Source organism: Oncorhynchus mykiss, chromosome 11 (assembly GCF_013265735.2).
Source record: "Oncorhynchus mykiss isolate Arlee chromosome 11, USDA_OmykA_1.1, whole genome shotgun sequence".
In the NCBI taxonomy this organism is placed as follows: domain Eukaryota; kingdom Metazoa; phylum Chordata; class Actinopteri; order Salmoniformes; family Salmonidae; genus Oncorhynchus; species Oncorhynchus mykiss.
Window position 1 is genome coordinate 51,451,301 of NC_048575.1, and position 21,738 is coordinate 51,473,038.

The following is a 21,738-nucleotide window of genomic DNA, read 5'->3' on the forward strand; positions in this document are numbered from 1 at the left end:
TAAAGCTTTTTTTAAATCTGACACAGCGGTTGCATTACACAGTGTCTCTAAAAGTCAGTCCACGGTAAGACAAATGGTCTATAAATGGAGACATTTCAGCACTGTTGCTATCCCTGAGTGGCCGTCCTGCAAAGACGACTGCAAGAGCACAGCGCAGAATGCTCAATGAGGTTAAGAAGAATCCTAGAGTGTCAGCTAAAGACTTTAAGAAATCTACAATACGTAAAACACTAAACAAGAATGGTGTTCATGGGAGGACACCATGGAAGAAGCCACTGCTGTCCAAAAAAAACATTGCTGCACGTCTGAAGTTCACAAAAGAGCACCTGGATGTTCCACTGCGCTACTGGCAAAATATTCTGTGGACAGATGAAACTAAAGTTGAGTTGTTTGGAAGGAACACACAACATTGTGTGAAAAAAAAGGCACAGCACACCAACATCAAAACCTCATCCCAACTGTAAACTATGGTGGAGGGAGCATCATGGTTTGGGGCTGCTTTGCTGCCTCAAGGCCTGGACAGCTTGCTATCATCAACGGAAAAATGAATTCCCAAGTTTATCAAGACATTTTGCAGGAGAATGTAAGGCTATCTGTCTGCCAATTGAAGCGCAGAAGTAAGGTGATGCAACAGGACAACAACCCAAAAGACATAAGTAAATCAACAACAGAATGGCTTCAACAGAAGAAAATACACTTTCTGGAGTTGCCCAGTCAATCCTGACCTCAACTTGATTGAGATGCTGTGGCATGATCAAGTGAGCGGTTCACACCAGATATCGCAAGGATATTGTGGAACTCAAACAGTTTGGAAAGAGGAATGGTCCAAAATTCCTCCTGACCGTTGTGCAGGTCTGATCCACAACTACAGAAAATGTTTGGTTGAGGTTATTGCTGCCAGAGTGTCAACCTGTTATTAAATCCAAGGGTTCAGATACTTTTTCCAACCTGCACTGTGAATGTTTACACAGTGTGTTCAATAAAGACATGACAAATATTCATTGTGTGATTAGTTTAAGCAGACTGTGTTTGTCTATTGTTGTGACTTAGACGAGGATCAGATCAAATTTTATGCAGAAATCCAGGTAATTCTAAAGGGTTCATATACTGTCTTCCCACTGTATGTCTGTTGAATCTGAAAAAAAATCATCCCACACTCCATATTCTCACCCAGTCAGAATCCGCTACTACGTCATGGCAGTGACAATGCATACTTTTTACTAAATGGTACAACCTAAATAGTATGAGACAATGAGTAGCCTACATAGTATGCAGTTTAAGTATGGAGCACTCTAGTATGGGTATTCTTAAAAGGCTAATGACTAACAAGGACTTGGCATGATGGCACTAACAGACTGGCTGTAACGGTTTTCTTGAGTCGAAGGAGAGGCGGACCAAAACGCAGCGTGGTGATTATTCATGGTTCTTTAATAAAGAAACTATACATGACTAGACTAACAAAACAAGAAACATGAAAAACCAAAACAGCCCTATCTGGTACAAACAGGAACAATCACCCACAAAACCCAACACCAAACAGGCTACCTAAATATGGTTCCCAATCACAGATAATGACTAACACCTGCCTCTGATTGAGAACCATATCAGGCCAAACATAGAAATAGACAAACTAGACATGTAACATAAAATGCCCACTCAGATCACACCCTGACCAAACAAAACATAGAAACATACAAAGCAAACTATGGTCAGGGTGTGACACTGGCACCCAGGCTAGTAGGATACCAAGGTGGGTCTGATTAGGGCCAGAATGTAATGTAAATCTGTACCTTGTGCTTTGAGAACGGCAGCTTTGCCTCTTCCTGCTCCAGCTCCCTGGTTCTTGTTCTTCATACTATTTAGCATGGGTGCGTTCTTCAGCATGTCAGGGAGAATGAGGAATCGGATCTTGCTGTCTCGGATGTACACCTGCTCCAGCTGGGCTACACGGCCGTCTCTGTGGGTCACTGTGATGTTGGCCATCTGGAGGAGTCAGAATGTGTAATAAGAAATACATCACATCTAGATAAGGAAAGGAGGTAGGTAGGTTGTGGAGGACTACTTTATGTGTAGCTGAGGAACCCTCAACTCCTTTCTCTTATATGGAGGTGGGTTTTGATGACTGGTCGCGGGATTTGCTAGCAACAACATTGAGTCACCATCAGTCGATTCTTGTAAAAATGTCAATTCTGAAAACGCTTCTCGTTTTTCAAGCAAAATACTTTTAAGGGAGTATGCGAGCACGCTCATTCGGTTAGCCGAGCTCGGCTAGCCATACTTAAGCATGACACCGGAATAAGGTCAGGGGTTACGGTTAAGGTAGGGACATCAAGGTACCCGGACAGCACAGACCAATTGAATCTCAGCTTACCTAATATGTAGTATGAGCAACGAGGGGAAAAAAAAGTTGGTGGCTGTATTCGCTAAATGATTGTATAGCAGTATGAATTTCAGCCTCCGGTGGAAGCGCCGCAGTTGTAGCGTTTTCAGAATTTCATTTTTGACAAGAATCGAGATGAGATGGTGACTCAATGTTGTTGCTAGCAAATCCCATGACCAGTCATCAAAATTAAGGGAACAGAGTTGAGGGTTCCTCGGCTAATTTATGGGGGAATCAGGGATCACAGAGGCTGATTTGCTACTCTTTATTTTACTGATTTAGCTGGCAAGGTAACTACCATTTTACTTAAAAGAAAAAAAGTATTTAATTCCCAGTGCAGAGTTAGTAGTGTAACTGACACGTAATGTAAGCTAATGCAGTACATGTTTCAACCACTCGACTGAAGTTCTGTCTGAAGTGAATGAACTAGCTAGCTGCCAGTTCAGCTCTAGACTAGCTATCAGTTTGATGAAATAATTAAGACACACAAATGACTAGAGGAAGTCTGACCACAATTGATTTGATTGTGCCGCCTGGCTCAGACTTGCCGTGCTGTGTTAAAAAGACAGAGGCTGGTTTACCAAAATCAAAATCCCTCATTTGTTTAGGAAAAACATTCCCTATTCCCTCAACATTTGCTCTCTGTATGGGACAGACATGCTTCGCATACACCTGACCAATCGGGCCTGACCTATATCATAACACGTGACAGCAAAATGGATGGCGAGGACGTGACAAATAAACTTGAAAACAGGGAAATGTTTACTGACTGCTCAGGAGGTAAAGGGGAAGTCAGATGTTTGGAATAAATTGGTCTAGTTCTGGAAAATACTGGAGATAAAGAAAAGGTATGGAGCAAGCGCTGCATGCATTTTAGGCCTTTGTGTGTGTGTGTGTGTGTGTGTCAAACAGGTGCTTTTAGATTACAATCATTTTTATGACCATTTGGAATAATTTATAAGCGTACCAGAGAGTCTGTTGTAATGTTTTTTTTGGGTTGTAAAGCCTTTATTACAGCAAAGACATTAAAAGTTGCATTCATTCTTGAATGCAAATTCCGAAATTTAAAAGTTTAGGTCTATTTATTGTTTAGGCTAAGTATTCAATTGTCGCTTTATTTTATTTTAAAACTAAAATGCTTGATTGCATTTCACATCATGAATGACTCATATGCTGTGTGATGACGAATAAATGATTGATTGATACAGTAGCCTATATAGGTGTTAACATAGGTCTAAGTAAGTTACGGTATTAATACTAAACAGGGTGCGCTCCTAGGCCTACAGCTCCATGGTGGTCATACAAGGCTTCTATACTAAGCCTACTAATGATAATGACATTACCTATAATAATAACAACAACAATGATAAAGGAGGGTTATTATTATAAATATTATTTTTATGACAATTTGAAACAGTGTAAGCAACACTATATGAATTATAAATAATAACAGAGGCTGGTCTAACAGGGGGAAAAAAAGTGTAAAGCCTTTATTACAGCATAGCAAAGATTAAAAACAGCCGAATTTGTGAAATTGTTGCATGAGGCTTGGTGCTCACGGAATCAGTAGGCTATCAACCAAAACACTCAAAACAGGCAAGAGAAGCAGGATCACTATTAAAAGGACAGTTTAAAAGGACATTAGAAGAGACTTGCTTGGGCCAAGAAACACGAGCGGTGGAAATCTGTTCTTCGGGTCGGATGAGTCCAAATTTGAGATTTTCGGTTCCAACTGTGAGTGGATGATCTCTCGCAAAAATCAAATCAAATTTTATTGGTCACATACACATGTTAACCAGATGTTATTGCGGGTATAGCGAAGTACTTGTGCTTCTAGCTCCGACAGCGCAGTAATATCTAACAGTTTCACAACATATACCCAAAATATATGTAAATCTAAGTAAGGAATGGATTAAGAATATATATATATATATATACACACACGTCAGAGCGGCATTGGACCAAGATACAGTGGCATATACAGTGGGGCAAAAAAAGTATTTAGTCAGCCACCAATTGTGCAAGTTCTCCCACTTAAAAAGATGAGAGGCCTGTATTTTCATCATAGGTACACTTCAACTATGACAGACAAAATGAGAAAAAAAATTCCAGAAAATCACATTGTAGGATTTCTAATGAATTTATTTGCAAATTTTGGTGGAAAATAAGTATTTGGTCACCTACAAACAAGCAAGATGTCTGGCTCTCACAGACCTGTAACTTCTTCTTTAAGAGGCTCCTCTGTCCTCCACTCGTTACCTGTATTAATGGCACCTGTTTGAACTTGTTATCAGTATAAAATACACCTGTCCACAACCTCAAATATGTATGTCCAATATGAAAAAATATTGTATTTAAGATGATTTGACATTCTTTAAGGGCTCCACAATGAGCAGTGACGCTCCTCTGGGTGTAAACCTGAAGTTCTCCTGAGTAAAATAGACACCCCCCTTATACTGCAACACAAAGTAGAGAAATTGTGTATGGTGCAATAAATTACAAGAGTACATACAAAAAAATGAACATTGTTGACAGTCCTGAAAAAAATAAGAAAGAAATAAAACACATCTCATTTAAATAGTTTAATTATTATTGATATCATAACTAGGTTAACATTTATAGATAATTGTACACATTTTCAATCGTTTTCGCCAAATTATTAATTTACAAAGCGGAACTGTTATGCTGAAGAGTCCAAAAATCCTTGACCCAGAAGAATTTAGTTATTCTTGCACTCTTCAGTGGTGTTTCGTTTGTAGTTTTCTCTGAATATAACCATATGGCTAGTTAGCTTACTAGCTAGCTGAACAGAACTGTCTGTGTACACTAGAAACCATTCCTCAACAGTTCACTTACGTCAAAGCTGTAGCTACCACTTTGAAGGATCTAACAGTTAATTTAGTGAGCGAATCGACCATCAAGTCGACCTACCAGATGTAAATAATGCTAACGTTATCTGTTAGGGTAAGCTAATTTCGTTGTTAGCTAGGCAGTCCTAGCCAACACCCTCATGAGGCAATCCAACTCCGGAGAATTAGCTAGCTACCATCTGTAAATAAGTCTGACTAACTTGGGTTTTGCATCTAGCAGCAAAGAACAATCCAACAGAATGTCAGGTAAATGTAGTTATGTTCTAGCTAGAGAGTGGTTTTGAAATGTAGAGTTTGGTAGTTGACCCCACTTAATTTAGCTAACGTTAGCTAGCTAGCCACCAATGTAAACAGTGGAGCAAAAGCACCCAATCCATTTCATGACATTGTCACATGTGAATACTACTTGCTTTCTATATCAGTGGTGCTAAAGGAATTTCCAATCAACGAGAAAAACATTACTTAACTAGCTAGCTAGTTTTGTAAACATGATTTGAATTCATTTAGAGAAGCTTGCCAGAACAGCAAGTAACAGACAGATTTAGGCCCAGGTGAGGACCAGTATCTATGATTGTGTACTTCTTTGCATCAGCCTCATATCTTGTTTTTGACAGGTGATGCCATTCTGCTGAATGTACCTGTCATTCGGCAGCTGTACCACTGGGACTGTGGATTAGCCTGCGCAAGAATGGTTTTGAAGTACGGGAACATTTCGTCATATACTTTACATACACGGTACACAGACTTGCATGTGTCTGCATTTTAACTACAGTAGATACAGAAAATTGTGACGCTGAAGACCTCATCATGCAAGAGTCACTTTTTGTCCATGATTTGGCAGGTACCTCCACCCTGTGAGTGATGAGGAGTTTCAGGGTGCTTGCTGGGAGCTGAAGCTGACGGAGAGCGTGTGGACAATTGACTTGGCCTACCTCATGTGCCAGCTGGGGGTCAGGTACCGCTTCTGCACTCAGACACTGGGTGTTGACAAGGGCTTCAGGAATCAGGTAACGAGGCAACACTTTGTAGACCATCACAAGAAGTACAACAGTTATAATGTATAAGTATATTTCATTGTCATGTACCCATTAAAAGGAGACCATTGCGCTCTTCCGGAAGTTTGGTTGGTGCATAGAACCTGTGAATTCACACTCAAAAAGATGTCGCATAGCTTTTTTTTTTTTTTTTTCATTGCATCAGGGATAATGTACACAGATGTTTCGGCTTTGCAGCATTCTTCAGTGTGTAGAAGGCAGCTGCTAAAATGTCCCTGATGAAATTAGTGAAATAAATAAAACGATTCTAAAAATGAAGTAAGCTTTATGCAACATCTTTTTGAGTGCGGACCCATCACACCTTTTTTGATGTAGCCCACCATAACAAATATCCTTAATTAATTAACCTGAGACTCTTATCATGTGTTTGTTCCTTTCATCTTTTTCCAGTCCTTCTACAAAAAGCATTTTGACACTGAGGAAGACAGAGTGAACAAACTCTTCCTTAAGGCTGAGAGCAAGAATGTCGTGGTGAAACAATGGTTAATTAACTTTGTGAAGAATAAAGACAAATTGTTCCAAAACTACCAGCTTGTCTGGTTAGTAATAGTTGTTTTCCAGACCTGGAGAGAGAATAACTAACAGATCTTAACTTTCTCCCTTTTTCAATGTCACCTGTAGCTCTGTGACAATTCAGGAAATCCAGGAACATGTTGACCTGAGCCATGTGGCCATAGTGCTGGTCAACGCTGTGGTTCTGGTGTGTGAACTCTGCTCTTCGCCTGTCAAGTACTGCTGTTTCCTGCCTGTGGGCCAGAAGTGCTTCTGCAGGAAGCCAGAATACCAGGGTCACTTCGTGGTGGTGTGCGGCTTCAACCGGAGCAGCGGCTGCATCTTCTACAACAACCCTGCCTACTCAGACCGTGAGTGGTCCCTCTACACATCTCTAACAGTTAACAGGGCCACTGACATACCAGACTCATATATCATTAAGTATAAGTGTGGAATAAATCGCATTGTATTTTGGGCATTGAAGTTCTACATTTAAACGCTTCTTAATAAATTACACAATAACATTAACACCTGACCCCTGCATGGTGCATTGCATGAACATGTAACCAGAGGGTGAAAGGTTGACCATGTTCTTGGCAGTAAGCACAGGGAAATTGAGTAAGAGTGAAAATATCACATTGACAGAAAGCCTTTGGGTGTTTTGCTTGCAGGCGTGTGTTGCACCAGCATTAGTAACTTTGAAGAGGCTCGAATGAGCTACGGGACAGATGAGGATATTCTGTTCATCTTCAAGGAGAGCTGATGGTGGCGGTGCAGATGGTCTCCACATCATCATAGCGTCCCATCCTCACTATGATGACACAACAGTGTGTCTACAGGTCCCTGAACAGGGACTGCTGGTTCCAGCTCTGGCCCAGTGTTGTAGATGGGCCTGGGCTGTCCACTCCAGTGCTAACATGGCTGATTGCTCACCGAACATACAACACCACTCCAACGTCACCACACACAGCCCATGCTAGTCGTCAGTGTCTAAAGGAATAACAGCTGAAGAGATTAACAAAGCAAGTGTGTTTTTTTATGTTGGTTGGGAGACAGGCAGATAGATGAAATAGAATAAATGAATTTTGACAGTGTCCCCTTTTGTTTAGTTTTAGTTGATTCTACCAATTGACATTGAAATATTTAGCAGTGCAAGCCTATACATCCTATTCCTAATGCTGAGTGGACAAAATGCCAATGACACTCAAGTTGTTTCTAAACTTGGAGACGAGGGCAAAACAATGCACATACGAGGGCTTACGGCAACATTATCTTTTCTTAATGGTTTACTGGTGTCATGTATTTGTCATGCAAGTCTGATGGGCCATGTATAGCTGCTTTCCTCCCCTAAGACTAGCCTAGTCTTATTTCATTAATAGTTTGATTTGTATTCATTGTATTTATTAAGGATCCTCATTAGCTGCTCAGCTACTCCTCCTGGGGTCCAGCAACATTAAGGCAGTTATATAACGTTTAAAACAGTACATGACATTACATTTCATAACATTTTGCCCAATACATATAGTGTTCCCTCAGTCCACTACTCCACTATCACATATTTACAATACAATATCCATGTGTACGTGTGTGTAGAGTGCGTGTCTTATCATGTGTATGTGTGTGTGCTTGTGTCTCTTCACAGTCCCCGCTGTTCCATAAGGCGTATTTTTATCTGTTTTTTTAAATCTGATTCTACTGCTTGCATCAGTTACCTGATGTGGAATTCCATGTTGCCAGGGCTCTACATAGTACTGTGCTCCTCCCATAGTCTGTTCTTGACTTGGGGAACGTGAAGAGACCTTTGGTGGCATGTCTGTTTGTTAAACTTAACTTATTATTTAGAATTTGCTAATAACAGGGAATAGAGGGAGAAATCGTTTTTGAAGGACTCAGGTAATTAATGTTCATGAAGTCTGATGTGTTGTACTACGATGGCAAACCCATTTCACAAACTAATTTTCTTAATTCAAAACGCCTCGACCAATAGCCTGTTTATGGAACCAAATCTGCCCGGCAGGCTTAGATGTCGGCAATCGGAACATCATGTTCAACCTCAGCCAGCTGCTTTGAACAGAATTTGCTCTTGTTGTGTGCACCAGTTAACTTCGTTTTCATCGGAAGGTCCCTTTTCAGGGTTGCACTACATGCCTCAATCTCCATGCTCTTTAAATTAGAGAAAAGAGAGAATGGAGACAGTGTAAAGTCTGAAATACTCAGTACGGGGTATGGATGCTTTGTAGGTTTTTCTTCAGTGTATGACTTAATGCTACAGTAAGGTTTTAAAGGATTTTGATCATAAGATGTTTTCTGTTGAAAACCGCAATCAAGTAGAGACAACACAGAATGACACCTTTATTTAATTCTCATTCAACATTTATTTTTACATTTTGGTATCATGGATGATATTGCACTATGGTATTTGTACCAGCCATAATTATGTATTATTTAAATAATATTTTAACATAAGATATTTTCCCAATCTACTAATTGGGTGGGAAGACAATTTATTCATGGTTGTGTATTTGTTATCTATTAAAATGGCAAACTTTTTTTTTTTTACAATTCCAATTACGTACTGTAATCAATAAAATAATTTAAACAAATGGCTGGCTTTAATTGGTCTGTTCATACTCTTGATGGCACTAGACATGTCTGCCTCAACAGTGACTTCATGTCTACAGTGCAGCCCGTCTCCATGTAGAGGTCCCTTCAGAACGCATGGATCTTCTACTCCTTGATAATGTTGGGTTTGAAGTCCTGCTTGGTGGCCCTGGTGAGCTCCTCTGCATACTCTTCATACCTCCCAGTCATCTGCAAATAGTTACAGTGCAAACTACTTCATGCAAATGTAATAGACGAGGGTCGTGTTATCGCCTAACTGAAAGCTAGAAAGGTAGACCAGATAGTGATGTCTATTAGGCAAACATGCATTTCCAATAAGGATGCAATGAACTGCTATTACTACCAAAAACATGAGATGAAATCATGTAAAATATGGCCCATGGTATGTACAATTCTTGTGAAATAAGGTTCTCATGAAAGTAGTTCACCTTAAAACTCCATTTGTCACTGATTTGCCTGGTCAGGTTGAGGTCCATTTCAGTCACAAGGAGTCCGTCACGGGTTCTGGACAGGCCTGGTGAGCGGCTGCCATCCGGAGCAGCCACATAGCTTGACCCATAGAAGTACCCGAAATCTTGGTGAGCTATAAAAGAACAAAGACAGAACTCTGGTTGACAATGAGCTTTTCAATAAAACTGGTCAGAGGAATCCCAACTGAATGACAGATGGCTCGTGTCTACCTGGTCAGATTTCACCTACGTGTAACGAGTAGGGCAGGACTGCATGTTCAAACTGACACTTTATACATGGGTCTTTGGAAATGAGTGTGGATATAATGTTCAGAAACATGACACTTGTTGACTTGGCTGCTTTCCCCAGGCCTGTTCTGAGTGTCAACAGCAAACAAACACTTTGCTTTGGGGTATGGCTCATACAGTGAGGACCAAAAGTGTTTGGATAGTGACACATTTGTTGTTTTGGCTCTGTACTCCAGCACTTTGGATGATACAATGAATATGAGGTTAACGTGCAGACTGACAGCTTTAATTTGAGGGTATTTTCCTCCATATCAGGTGAACAGTTTAGAAATTACAGCACTCTTTGTACATAGTCCTCCCATTTTAGGGAACCAAAAGTATTTGGGCAAATTCACTTACACCAAGTATACAAAACATTAAGAAAACCGTCTCTTTCCAAGACAGATTGACCAGGTGAATCAGTCTTGATGTCATTTGTTAAATCCACTTTAAATCAGTGTAGATGAAGGGGAGGAGACAGGTTAAATAAGTATTTCTAAGCCTTGAGGCATGGATTGTGTACAGTCTGTGTGCCATTTGGAGGGTGAATGGGCAAGACAAAATATTTAAGTGCCTTTGAACGGGGTATTGTAGTAGGTGCCAGGTTTGTGTCGAGAACTGCAACGCTGCTGGGTTTTTCACACTCAACAGTTTCCCGTGTAAATCAAGAATGGTCTTAATGGGAAACAGACGCATCACAAATCCTCAACTGGCAGCTTCATTAAATAGTACCAGGAAAACACTAGTCTTAATGGCAATAGTGAAGAGGCGACTCCGGGATGCTGGCCTTCTAGGCAGAGTTGGAAAGAAAAAGCCATATCTCCGACTGGCCAATAAAAAGAAAAGATTAAGATGGGAAAAAGAACAGACACTGGAAAGAGGAACTCTGCCTAGAAGGCCAGCATCCCGGAGTCGCCTCTTCACTGTTGACGTTGAGACTGGTGTTTTGCGGGTACTATTTAATGAAGCAGCCAGTTGAGGACTTGTGAGGAATCTGTTTCTCAAACGAGACACTCTAATGTACTTGTCCTCTTGCTCAGTTTTGCCCCCGGGGCCTCCCACTCCTCTTTCTTTTCTGGTTAGAGCCAGTTTGCGCTGTTCTGGGAAGGGAGTAGTACACAGTGTTGTACGAGATCTTCAGTTTCTTAGCAATTTCTCGCATGGAGTAGCCTTCATTTCTCTGAACAAGAATAGACTGAAGAGTTTCAGAAGAAAGTTCTTTGTTTCTGTCCATTTTGAGCCTGTAATCGAACCCACAAATGCTGATGCTCCAAATACTCAACTAGTCCAAAGAAGTCCAGTTTTATTGCTTCTTTAATCAGCACAACAGATTTCAGCTGTACTAACATTATTGCTCAAGTGTTTTCTAATGATCAATTAGCTTTTTAAAATGATAAACTTGGATTAGCTAACACAACGTACCATTGGAACACAGGAGTGATGGTTGCTGATAATGGACCTCTGTACGCCTACGTAGATATTCCATAAACAAATGAGGCATTTCCAGCTACAATAGTCATTTACAACATTAACAATGTAGTTCTGATCATTTTATGTTATGTTCATGGACAAAAAATGTGCTTTTCTTTCAAAAACAAGGACATTTCTACGTGACCCCAACGGTAGTGTACATCCATGTAAAATTCTTGACAGAAAGATGCAGTGGTGAGTTGAAATAGAGATATGCATATGACTATATTTTGTCACAGACAGGATAAGGCAGGAGAGGACAAAGTAATATGCATGATATTACGCTGTCCTTAAAAAAGACAAAGATTCATACCTTTTTTTCCATCCCCAGAGGTGAACTCATTGTTAAAGTGCTCCTACATAAAACAAGAGATATCCTTGTCAGAAAGAGAATCATGATGGCACATACATAATGTAATTTACACCAGCTGTGAAGTCTAGCAGTGGCATATATGGTTATACACAATAGAAGGAATACCAGTATACATACTGTAGATAATTGGACTATGGAGGCAGTAGGGGGCAGCATAAAATAGATGTTACAATGCCTCTAGGACTTGCCTCAATAATAGGTGGTTGTAATAGAGAAAGATGTGCAACAAAATAATCCCGTCTTTGGTGGTACTTACTGTCCCAACACGGTTGATTCCACAGGTGAAGCAGTGGTTTGCTATTGCTGCATTCCTAGCCTCGATTGACCACATGGGCTCACTGAGTCCTCCAACAGTTGCAGAGGGGTTGAAGATGATCTCTGCTCCATTCATGCTGTACATGAACCAGTTGAGAGGGTGATGGCGCCCATAGCAGATGTTCACAGCAATCTTTCCAAACTGGGTCTGAAACACTTTGTGGCCAGTGTTTCCCTCCATGTAATATGTGGACTGAGTTAGAGAGGGAAGAAAAATATGTCAAAGCAAAAGTCTGTGCATATCTGCATCGAGTACAGTATATCTTCCATAAAAACATGTAAGAGGTGAGCATAACAAGGTTACATGTAAGGAAATATAGAAACAAAAGACAAAAATGAAAGAAGGTTCAAATAAATTCTCATAGAAATACATTAGACCTGTAGAGGTTAAGGAAATTGTTGATACTGTAGGTGTCAGTGTAGGACAATAAACATGAGCAATGAACATGTCATACTTGCCATGTCATCTGCATGAGTATGCAGAATCCATTGACCTGTAAATAGGTTTAGTGGATGACATGACTTATTGAAAATTGCCTGAAATGAGCGTGCACCCATGTCTTCCTAGAAACACCATTGTGGGAGCTGGACATTAGGACTTACTGTTTGATGAACAAATAGGACACGATGCGATGAATATGTACACGGTGATCTGCTCAGAACTTGTTGTACACTTACTTATTCAGAAAGTATTCAGACCCTTTGACTTTTTCCACATTTTGTTACGTTACAGCCGTACTCTAAAATGGATTAAATAAATAAAAAATCCTCAGCAATCTACACTACTACTACAATGTAATCTACTACAATGTAGTAATAACCAACGAGTAATCTAACCTAACAATTCCAAAACTACTACCTTATACACACTAGTGTAAAGGGATAAAGAATATGTACATAAAGATATATGAATGAGTGATGGTACAGAACGGCATAGGCAAGATGCAGTAGATGGTATCGAGTACAGTATATACATATGAGATGAGTAATGTAGGGTATGTAAACAAAGTGGCATAATTTAAAGTGGCTAGTGATATATTTTACATCAATTTCCATCAATTCCCATTATTAAAGTGGCTGGAGTTGAGTCAGTGTGTTGGCAGCAGCTCAGATGCATCCTGTTTCCATTGATCATCCTTCAGATGTTTCTACAACTTCACTGGAGTCCACCTGTGGTAAATTCAATTGGACATGATTGAAAAGGCACACATCTGTCTATATAAGGTCCCACAGTTGACAGTGCATGTCAGAGCAAAAACTAAGCCATGAGGTCGAAGGAATTGTCCATAGAGCGCAGAGACAGGATTGTATCGAGGCACAGATCTGGGGAATGGTACCTGCAGAATTGAAGGTCCCCAAGAACACAGTGGCCTCCATCATTCTTAAATGGAAGAAGTTTGGAACCACCAAAATTCTTCCTAGAGCAGGCCGCCCGGCCAAACAGAGTAATCAGGGGAGATAGAGAAGGGTCTTGGTCAGGGAGGTGACCAAGATCCTGATTGTCACTCTGACAGAGCTCCAGAGTTCATCTGTGGAGATGGGAGAACCTTCCAGAAGGACAACAATCCTTGCAGCACTCAACCAATCAGGCCTTTACGGTAGAGTGGCCAGGCGGAAGCCACTCCTCAGTAAAAGGCACATGACAGCCCGCTTGGAGTTTTCCAAAATTGAACTCTTTGGCTTGAATGCCAAGTGTCAAGTCTGGAGGAAACCTGGCACAATCCCTACGGTGAAGCATGGTGTTGGCAGCATCATGCTGTGGGGATGTTTTACAGAGGAATAGACTGGGAGACTAGTCAGGATCGAGGGAAAGATGAACAGAGCAAAGTACAGAAAGATCCTTGATTAAAACCTGCTCCAAAGCGCTCAGGACCTCAGACTGGGGCGAAGGTTCACCTTCCAACAGGACAACAACCCTAAGCACACAGCCAAGACAACGCAGGAGTGACTTTCAGTCTCTGAACCCGGACTTAAACCCAAGCGAACATCTCTGGAGAGACCTGAAAATAGCTGTGCAGCAACACTCCCCATCCAACCTTACAGAGCTTGAAAGGATCTGCAGAGAGGAATGGGAGAAACTCCACAAATACAGGTGTGTCAAGCTTGTAGCATCATACCGGAGAAGACTCGAGGTTGTAATTGCTGCCAAAGGTGCATCAACAAAGTACTGAGTAAAGGGTCTGTTTTTGCTTTGTCATTAGAGGGTATTGTGTGTAGATTGATGAGGGGGAAAAAAATATTTTAATCCATTTTAGAATAAGGCTGTAACATAAATTATGGAAAAAGTAAAGGGGTCTGAATATTTTGACATAGAAAGCTCAGCATGTACTGCACGGCAAGTATGGCAGTAAAGTAGGGTAGGAGGTGTGCTGTCCACACATGCAAGAGCCCTCTCTGAACCCTGCAATTTAACTAATGCCAGTGTGCTTTCACTGTTAAATTCCTTGAGGCTCACTGGAAAACCATATTCTGTGAAAGAAGGAACCAGTTCCCTTGTTCATGGATAGGTTGTGGACAGAGGCACAGACCACCATGGGAAGAATCCATAGGGCCAGCTGTGAGACATACAGTACTGTATACTGGGTGTTTTGTCACTTTGTGACAAATTGGGCTGTATACATACAATTGTTTATTGATTGTTTGATCGCTGATAAAAAAAAGATTGATTAGTGTACTGACCTCGTTGAAGTCTCCCACTCGGGGAATGTGATTCTTCCTGGTTTTACCCAGCACACTGCCCGAGTTAGAGACCACTACCGCTGTGTTCCACAGAATGTTGTGTACCTCCTCTCGCTCCAAAATGGGCGATATCACTACCATATTGTATTTCTTTGCCAGCTAAAGACAAACGAGAGCAGTTTTAGACATGGGTCATCATACAAAGACACACGGCTGGAATTGCCCATCTTTATCAGCACACATACAGTATGTGTACATACAGGGATGTATTGTGGACAACAACGCACAGCTACATGCTGGAATGCTCATCTCCGATGGGAGCTGGTGTTTTTTTTTAACATGTTTTAGTCCCCAAGCTGAGCATGAATTCCCGCTGCAAACATTTATTATTCAATATTATTACACAATATTATTATTCAATATTACTAGCTTGCGAAACTAACCTACAGTACAACCACTCTGTTTCTTAAAACAGTATACATTCAACAATTAGGCCTATATAAATGTTGTAGAATGTGCCTTGTAATGAATCATAATGGAACATTATTTCACATGCTAAATAATACACTAAGGAGCAATGCCAATCTCCAATCTATGCAATGACATTATTTAACTGTTTCATATCTGTTAGTTGCTGTAAAAGGAATTTGTAAAACTTCAGTGTAGTTGTGTATACTTACTAACCATACTATTAAATGGCTACTACTCTGACTGTTCTCAGAGTATGAGTCACTAGCAGTGTTGCATTAGACATCTCACCTCACCTCACCTCACCTCACCTCTTGGCAGAAGCGGGTAGTGTATCCTTCTTCTGCAGACTCAGCAAATTCTGTCCACGGTTCTTTCTCCCGGGTACAGAAAGCAAAGGGCATAGCTGTGGTGGGGAACAAAGCAGGATCATCTCTAAAAACTCAAGGCAGTAAGAGTAAGGCAAGAGAGCAGCTAAACATCACTTTGGGTGCATATCATAAGTACATCTCTCAGAGGACAGAAAATATGCTCAAACTATTTGTCACATGATCCTTCTTTACACCATGAGAAGCATTTTGGTGCAAACTTCTGTGTACGCTTATCAATGCCGTAAATAGTTGTGGGAATGGGGGTCACCTCCCTTGCGGGACACTTTGGGGTGAGTTTAGTATGTTTCTATACTGGGAGACTCTAAGGAACCAGAGTAATGCACTCCTCATTCACAACACATCAAAATGCCATTCAGGAGCCAAAACAAATAGGACAACAGACTGTTTGGTGTGCTGCTGACGTCCCTATGACCAATTAAGGACAAATGAACCTACTGCCGTATACCCAGATTCTATCACCTTGGCTAATCCAATATCACCCTGTTATAATTTCTACAGTTACTGTAAAGTGAACAAACACAATTTGTATCCTATTTAAAGTGGAATTACCGTATTCTCTGTAACAAATTGCACAAAGAAAAGTTTTGGGAAAGCATTGATAAGCTTTAATAGGCTACCATTTAGACTGACATTTAGTTATGTCACTCACTCCAGGCCTCCTGAAAGCAGACAATGTTGACCCCACACATGGCCGCCACATCCACCATCTCACCAATCCTTTTGTGGAGCGCTGTGATCTGGGCAGAGGGATAAACACAGGGATCAGTCACCAAGCCTCATGCATTTTCTCAACACTGCTAATAGCAAGGACTTGAAAGTGCAATTGTAACTTCACATGCATATATAATGAGAAGGAAGAGAGAAAGCAATAGCTTTAAACAATATTGTAGTAGGCTTTGGTTGGTAAAATAGATGGAATCCAAGTAGTCATTCTTCTCTAACCTGATCCAGGACAGGGGCATCAGTGGGCAAGACGATGCGGTTTTGAATGAGGCCCACCCGGACAGGCCTCGGGGTCCTGAGCTGCTCCGTGGAAGCTTCAAACATGTACCCCTGAAGCTCAAAGTCCCTCTCCAAAGCTATCTCCACTGCACATGCTGGTAGAAGCAACTTCCTGAAAGAGATTGTCAAATGTGCTGTAAACCTTTTAGTTTCAAGGAGGAAATAAATCAATATGTGGAAGGCCAGAAGGTCAGACAACCCTAATTACCCAGACAAAATTACTTAATTGACTCTCATCTGGGTTCACAGACCCTCAGCAACACATGTACTGCTAGTAAAACCTACAAACAAGTGCATTTTTGTGTGATTATATTAACAGTTGGCTAACTAACAAAATACCAAAACATTGTTTTTGATTTAACTATCCCTTTAATTTGGCCACGGCTGCCAGGGTGTAACAAACATATACTCAGTGAAAGGCTCAATACTGCCCCCGTCTACAGGCACAAATACAACAGAGGTTGAAAGGACACCTACTGGTCAAAGTCCACTTGATTGTAAATCATTAACTCACTATGCAGAACATCATAGTGAAAAGGAATCATTGGATAGGAAAAATAAAGACAGCAATATTTTCCTGTATGTTCCACTTTATAGTAGCAGTGTCAAAATGTGGCCATACATACTGTCCAAGTAGTTATGAAACTTGATCTATTTTCTCTGTTAGCCTACTATCCAGCAGATCTGACCCGCTTGCTTACAGCTGCACTAGGGTTGGACAGGCTTCCACTGTAGATTAAGACGCCATAGGAGCCAGTGCGAGATATGAGATAAGGCTCGGAAAACATACCTCAATCCAGGGATGAGAAATGCATTGCACTCAATGATTTATACATACAATAGATGACTGATAGGTGGTGCTGTGTTGAAGCCACCGTGTCTCCATCTTGGCACCCCAACCATTGTAAAACATGTTTTGGACGCTAATAGAAATGCATTTTTTAATGTCTCTATTTGTTTTGTATTATGTATGTATTATTTTAAAGACACCTTAATGTATGCTTTTAAAATATATTATGTGATCTAAAAATACATTAATTCCATTAATCAACTCAAATGGCTCCTTTTGTAATGACCACCCAGAAACAGTGTTGAATCTTTTTTGGCATTGTATGCATGTAAGAAAACTGTGGCAAGACATCAGTAGGTTTATAATTGAACACATTTATGAAGATTTTACACTATTGTGGAGAGATGTACTGTTTGAAAAACATTAAAATATATATATACATTTCCTTTAAAGTATATATATTTTTAGATTACTAATGTTACTGTCCCAACTGCAATAAATAAATACTTAAATACATGCAATTTTGTCAATTTAATACTGTCAAATTCCATTCATTCCTATGGAGGACTTCTACTGGGGAGTGTCACACAAAGGAGCTGATTGGCTGACACTGTCATTCCAAAAGGACTGCTTTGGCTTCTGCTACCTAGTATGAGGACGAAAAGGAAATCTATCTTAACATTAATAAATGTGAACTCATAGCTGTCAAAGATTGTGTGACACCTTCATATTATGGTATTCCAGTAAAAGAAGAACTTACATATTTAGGCATAACCATTACAAAGGATCAGAAGTCTAGAGGCTTACTAAATGTTAACCCTCTTATTAAACAGAAGAAGCTAAATCAATGGCTACAGAGAGACTTATCTTTAAAAGGTAGAGTCCTAATAACCCAGGCTGAAGGTATCTCTAGACTAACATATGGTGCTCTATCTTTATATCTTGACAGTAAAATAAGCAACGAGATAGACCAGATGCTTTTCAACTTTCTTTTGAGAAACCGTACCCATTACATTAGGAAAACTGTTGTAATGAACACTTATGAGAATGGTGGACTGACATTTCTGGACTTTACTACTTTAAATAATACTTTTAAGATCAATTGGATAAAACAATTCCTAAGAAGACCCACTTCTATCTGGAATTGTATTCCTCATCATGTCTTCTCTACTTTTGGTGGCCTTAACTTCCTGTTGTTTTGCAATTATAATATTGACAAAGTTCTGCCAACCACTATATGAAGAAGTTTAAGGAAAACATCAACTCAAATTGCTCCTTTTGTAATGACCACCCAGAAACAGTGTTGCATCTTTTTTGGCATTGTATGCATGTAAGAAAACTGTGGCAAGACATCAGTAGGTTTATAATTGAACACATTTATGAAGATTTTACTATATTGTTGAGAGATGTAGTGTTTGAATTATTTACATACAATAGAAATAAGCTGAAACATTTTTATGTAATTCATTTCATTTTCTTTTGGCCAAATTTCATATACACAAATGTAAATTTACAAACAGAAAACCACATTTTCGTACCCTACAAAAAGAAATTGAACTGTATTTTAAGACAGTTAAATGCTCTACTAACAAAAAAGCTGTTAGAATTGTAAGTATATGTATGTCCCTTAAGGTCCTTGTGTAATTGTAATGTGATATTGTACCCCCTAGCTCGATTGTCCATTGTTTGTAATCTATGTATGCTTGTGTTCCCTCATGTGCTTTATGTATTGACTTGTTGTTAATAAAAAATGTGTTTAAAAAAAATAAAAATAAAATAAAGGACGAAAAGGAAAGTGTTCCGGAAAAAATAGCAGTCTTTAAATCCTTTCGATGTAAATTGGGATAAATTGACGATTCGGAGTACAATGTCTTTCTCATCACTGGATTGAGGTACATTTTCCGAGTCATATCTCGTTCCGGCTCCGTGTTGTCTTAATCTGTACAGGAATACTGTCTGACCTAGTGCAGCTATAAACAAGCGGCTCGGATCTGCTGGCTAGTAACCTACAGACAGGATTTTTTAACCCCGATAATGTTGCGTGCAGAATTCGACAACAACTCACTTGGTTTCTTTTCCAAACAAGATTCGTTTAACTTCTTTCAATTCCTCATCTGGAATATGTTTCTCCAATGTCTTCTCCAGAGATTCAAACGCAGACCCCGACATTTTGAGGCTACTTCTGTATACTGTCCAAGCCTTGTGCGTGTGTTTGTGAATCCGATAGCCTAGTAAACCCACCCCTTCGACTATTGGGCAAAATCTACATGCGGAAATGCAACCAGCCCGATTCCATCACATTTCTCATCGTCAAAAATCATGGTCAGCACTACAGGAAGTATGCTTTTGACAGGTCTCAGGTGTATTATTGGACTAGGGTAGGTCTACTGTGTCTACAAATGTACTGAACAAAAATATAAACACAACATGAAACAATTTCAAATATGTTATTGAATTACAGTTTATGTAAGGAAATCAGTCAAGTGAAATAAATTCATTAGGCCCTAATCTGTGGATCAGATGACTAGGAATACGGATACATATTGCAACGACCCTGGGTTTATACGCACGGATATCGATATTGACTCTGCCGCTTGAGCATGCTTTTGGGACTGAACCGATAGCGCGCTGGACTTCGGGCTAGAAGATCGAGGGTTCGAGGCCTGCTCCCTGCCTTTTTCATAACAATATGTTGGCCAGAGATACATTTTTTTTTTAAACATAGGGGCGTGGATCAGTATCTGGTGACCACCATTTGCCTAATGCAGCGCGACACATCTATTTCACGTAGAGTCGATCAAGCTGTTGATTGTGGTCTGTTGACCTACTCATCTTCAATGAAATGCTTACTTACAAGCCCTTAACCAACCAGTTTTAAGAAAATAGAGTTAAGAAAATATTTACTAAACAAACAAGTATATATATAGGCTATACAGGGGGTACTGGTACGGAGTCAATGTATGGGAGTACAGGTCAGTCGAGGTAATTTGTACATGTAGGTAGGGTAAAGTGACTATGCATAGATAATAAACAGCGAGTAGCAGCAGTGTAAAAAAAAAGGGGGAGGGGGGGGAGGTCAATGCAAATAGTCTGGGTAGCCATTTGATTAACTGTTCAGCAGTCTTATGGCTTGGGGGTAGAAGCTGTTAATGAGCCTTTTTGACCTAGATATTGGAGGGGACTGGAACACGCTGTCTTACACGTCAACACAGAGCATCCCAAACATACTCAAGGGGTGACATGTCTGGTGAGTATGCAGGCCATGGAAGAACTGGGACATTTTCAGATTCCAGGAATTGTGTACAGATCCTAGCAACATGGGGCCGTGCATTATCATGCTGTGACATGAGGTGATGGCAGCGGATGAATGTCACAACAATGTGCTCGTCATGGCATTCAAATTTGAATGCCATAGATAAAATGCAATTGTGTTCGTTGTCTGTAGCTTATGCCTGCCCATACCATAACCCCACCGCCACCATGGGGCACTCTGTTCACAACGTTGACATCAGTAAACCGCTCGCCCACACAGCGCCATACACGGGTCTGCGGTTGTGAGGCTGGTTGGACTTACTGCTAAAATCTCTAAATTGGTGGCTTTTGGTACAGATATGAACATTAAATTATCTGGCAACAGCTCTGGTGGGCATTCCTGTAGTCAGCACGCCAATTGCACTCTCCTTCAAAACTTTAGACATCTGTTGCATTGGGACGTGTGACAAAACTGTACATTTTAGTGCTCTTTTATTACCCCCAGCACAAGGTGCATCTGTGTAATGATCACACTGTTTAATCAGCTTCTTGATATGCCACGTCTTTCAGGTAATAAGCGTTTTGTGCATATGGAACATTTATGGGATCTTTTATTTCAACTCATGAAATATGGGACCAACATTTATATTGTTGTTCAGTACATATATAGGCTACCTTTATTAGTTGTTCAACTAATAATTTAATTTAAACATTATTAATTGTTGTGAATACATGGATAAGTAGGCTCAGGCTACATTTATATGCCTTTAATAAGTTCAATGGTCCATATAGTCTAATTCTCACATTAGACTGCAGTTTACACAGGCAGTCCAATTCGGAA

General features: G+C 40.2%; 2 protein-coding genes across 9 annotated transcripts; one reads left to right on the forward strand and one right to left on the reverse strand.

Moving 5' to 3' along the window:
* Positions 1-1,747: 1,747 nt before the first annotated feature.
* On the forward strand, positions 1,748-9,400 carry LOC110535895 (protein GUCD1). 8 transcript variants are annotated; one of them, XM_036935716.1, is made up of 7 exons: positions 5,067-5,344; positions 5,471-5,496; positions 5,865-5,949; positions 6,092-6,257; positions 6,696-6,787; positions 6,927-7,168; positions 7,469-9,400. In XM_036935716.1, the coding sequence occupies exons 2-7, from the start codon at positions 5,490-5,492 to the stop codon at positions 7,558-7,560; spliced, it is 684 nt and encodes a 227-aa protein (XP_036791611.1). In that variant the 5' UTR covers positions 5,067-5,344; positions 5,471-5,489; the 3' UTR covers positions 7,561-9,400. The 8 variants fall into 8 exon arrangements, with proteins under 8 accessions (XP_036791614.1, XP_036791612.1, XP_036791615.1 ...); XM_036935719.1 differs by lacking the exons at positions 5,067-5,344; positions 5,471-5,496 and adding an exon at positions 1,748-2,043; XM_036935717.1 differs by lacking the exons at positions 5,067-5,344; positions 5,471-5,496 and adding an exon at positions 1,748-2,039.
* upb1 (ureidopropionase, beta) lies at positions 9,138-19,851 on the reverse strand. Its single transcript, NM_001165197.2, is given in 9 exon segments — positions 9,138-9,608; positions 9,848-10,002; positions 11,940-11,982; positions 12,256-12,507; positions 14,994-15,152; positions 15,773-15,867; positions 16,503-16,590; positions 16,796-16,967; positions 19,711-19,851. Coding segments are annotated over 9 exon segments (1,152 nt in total). The 5' UTR covers positions 19,815-19,851; the 3' UTR covers positions 9,138-9,524.
* Positions 19,852-21,738: the final 1,887 nt, after the last annotated feature.

Bases quoted from the DNA above. Each gene is read 5' to 3' on its own strand.
- LOC110535895 (XM_036935716.1), top strand. The intron at 5,950-6,091 runs GTACGGGAACAT...ATGATTTGGCAG, and splicing joins TGCGCAAGAATGGTTTTGAA to GTACCTCCACCCTGTGAGTG. The intron at 7,169-7,468 runs GTGAGTGGTCCC...TTTTGCTTGCAG, and splicing joins CAACCCTGCCTACTCAGACC to GCGTGTGTTGCACCAGCATT.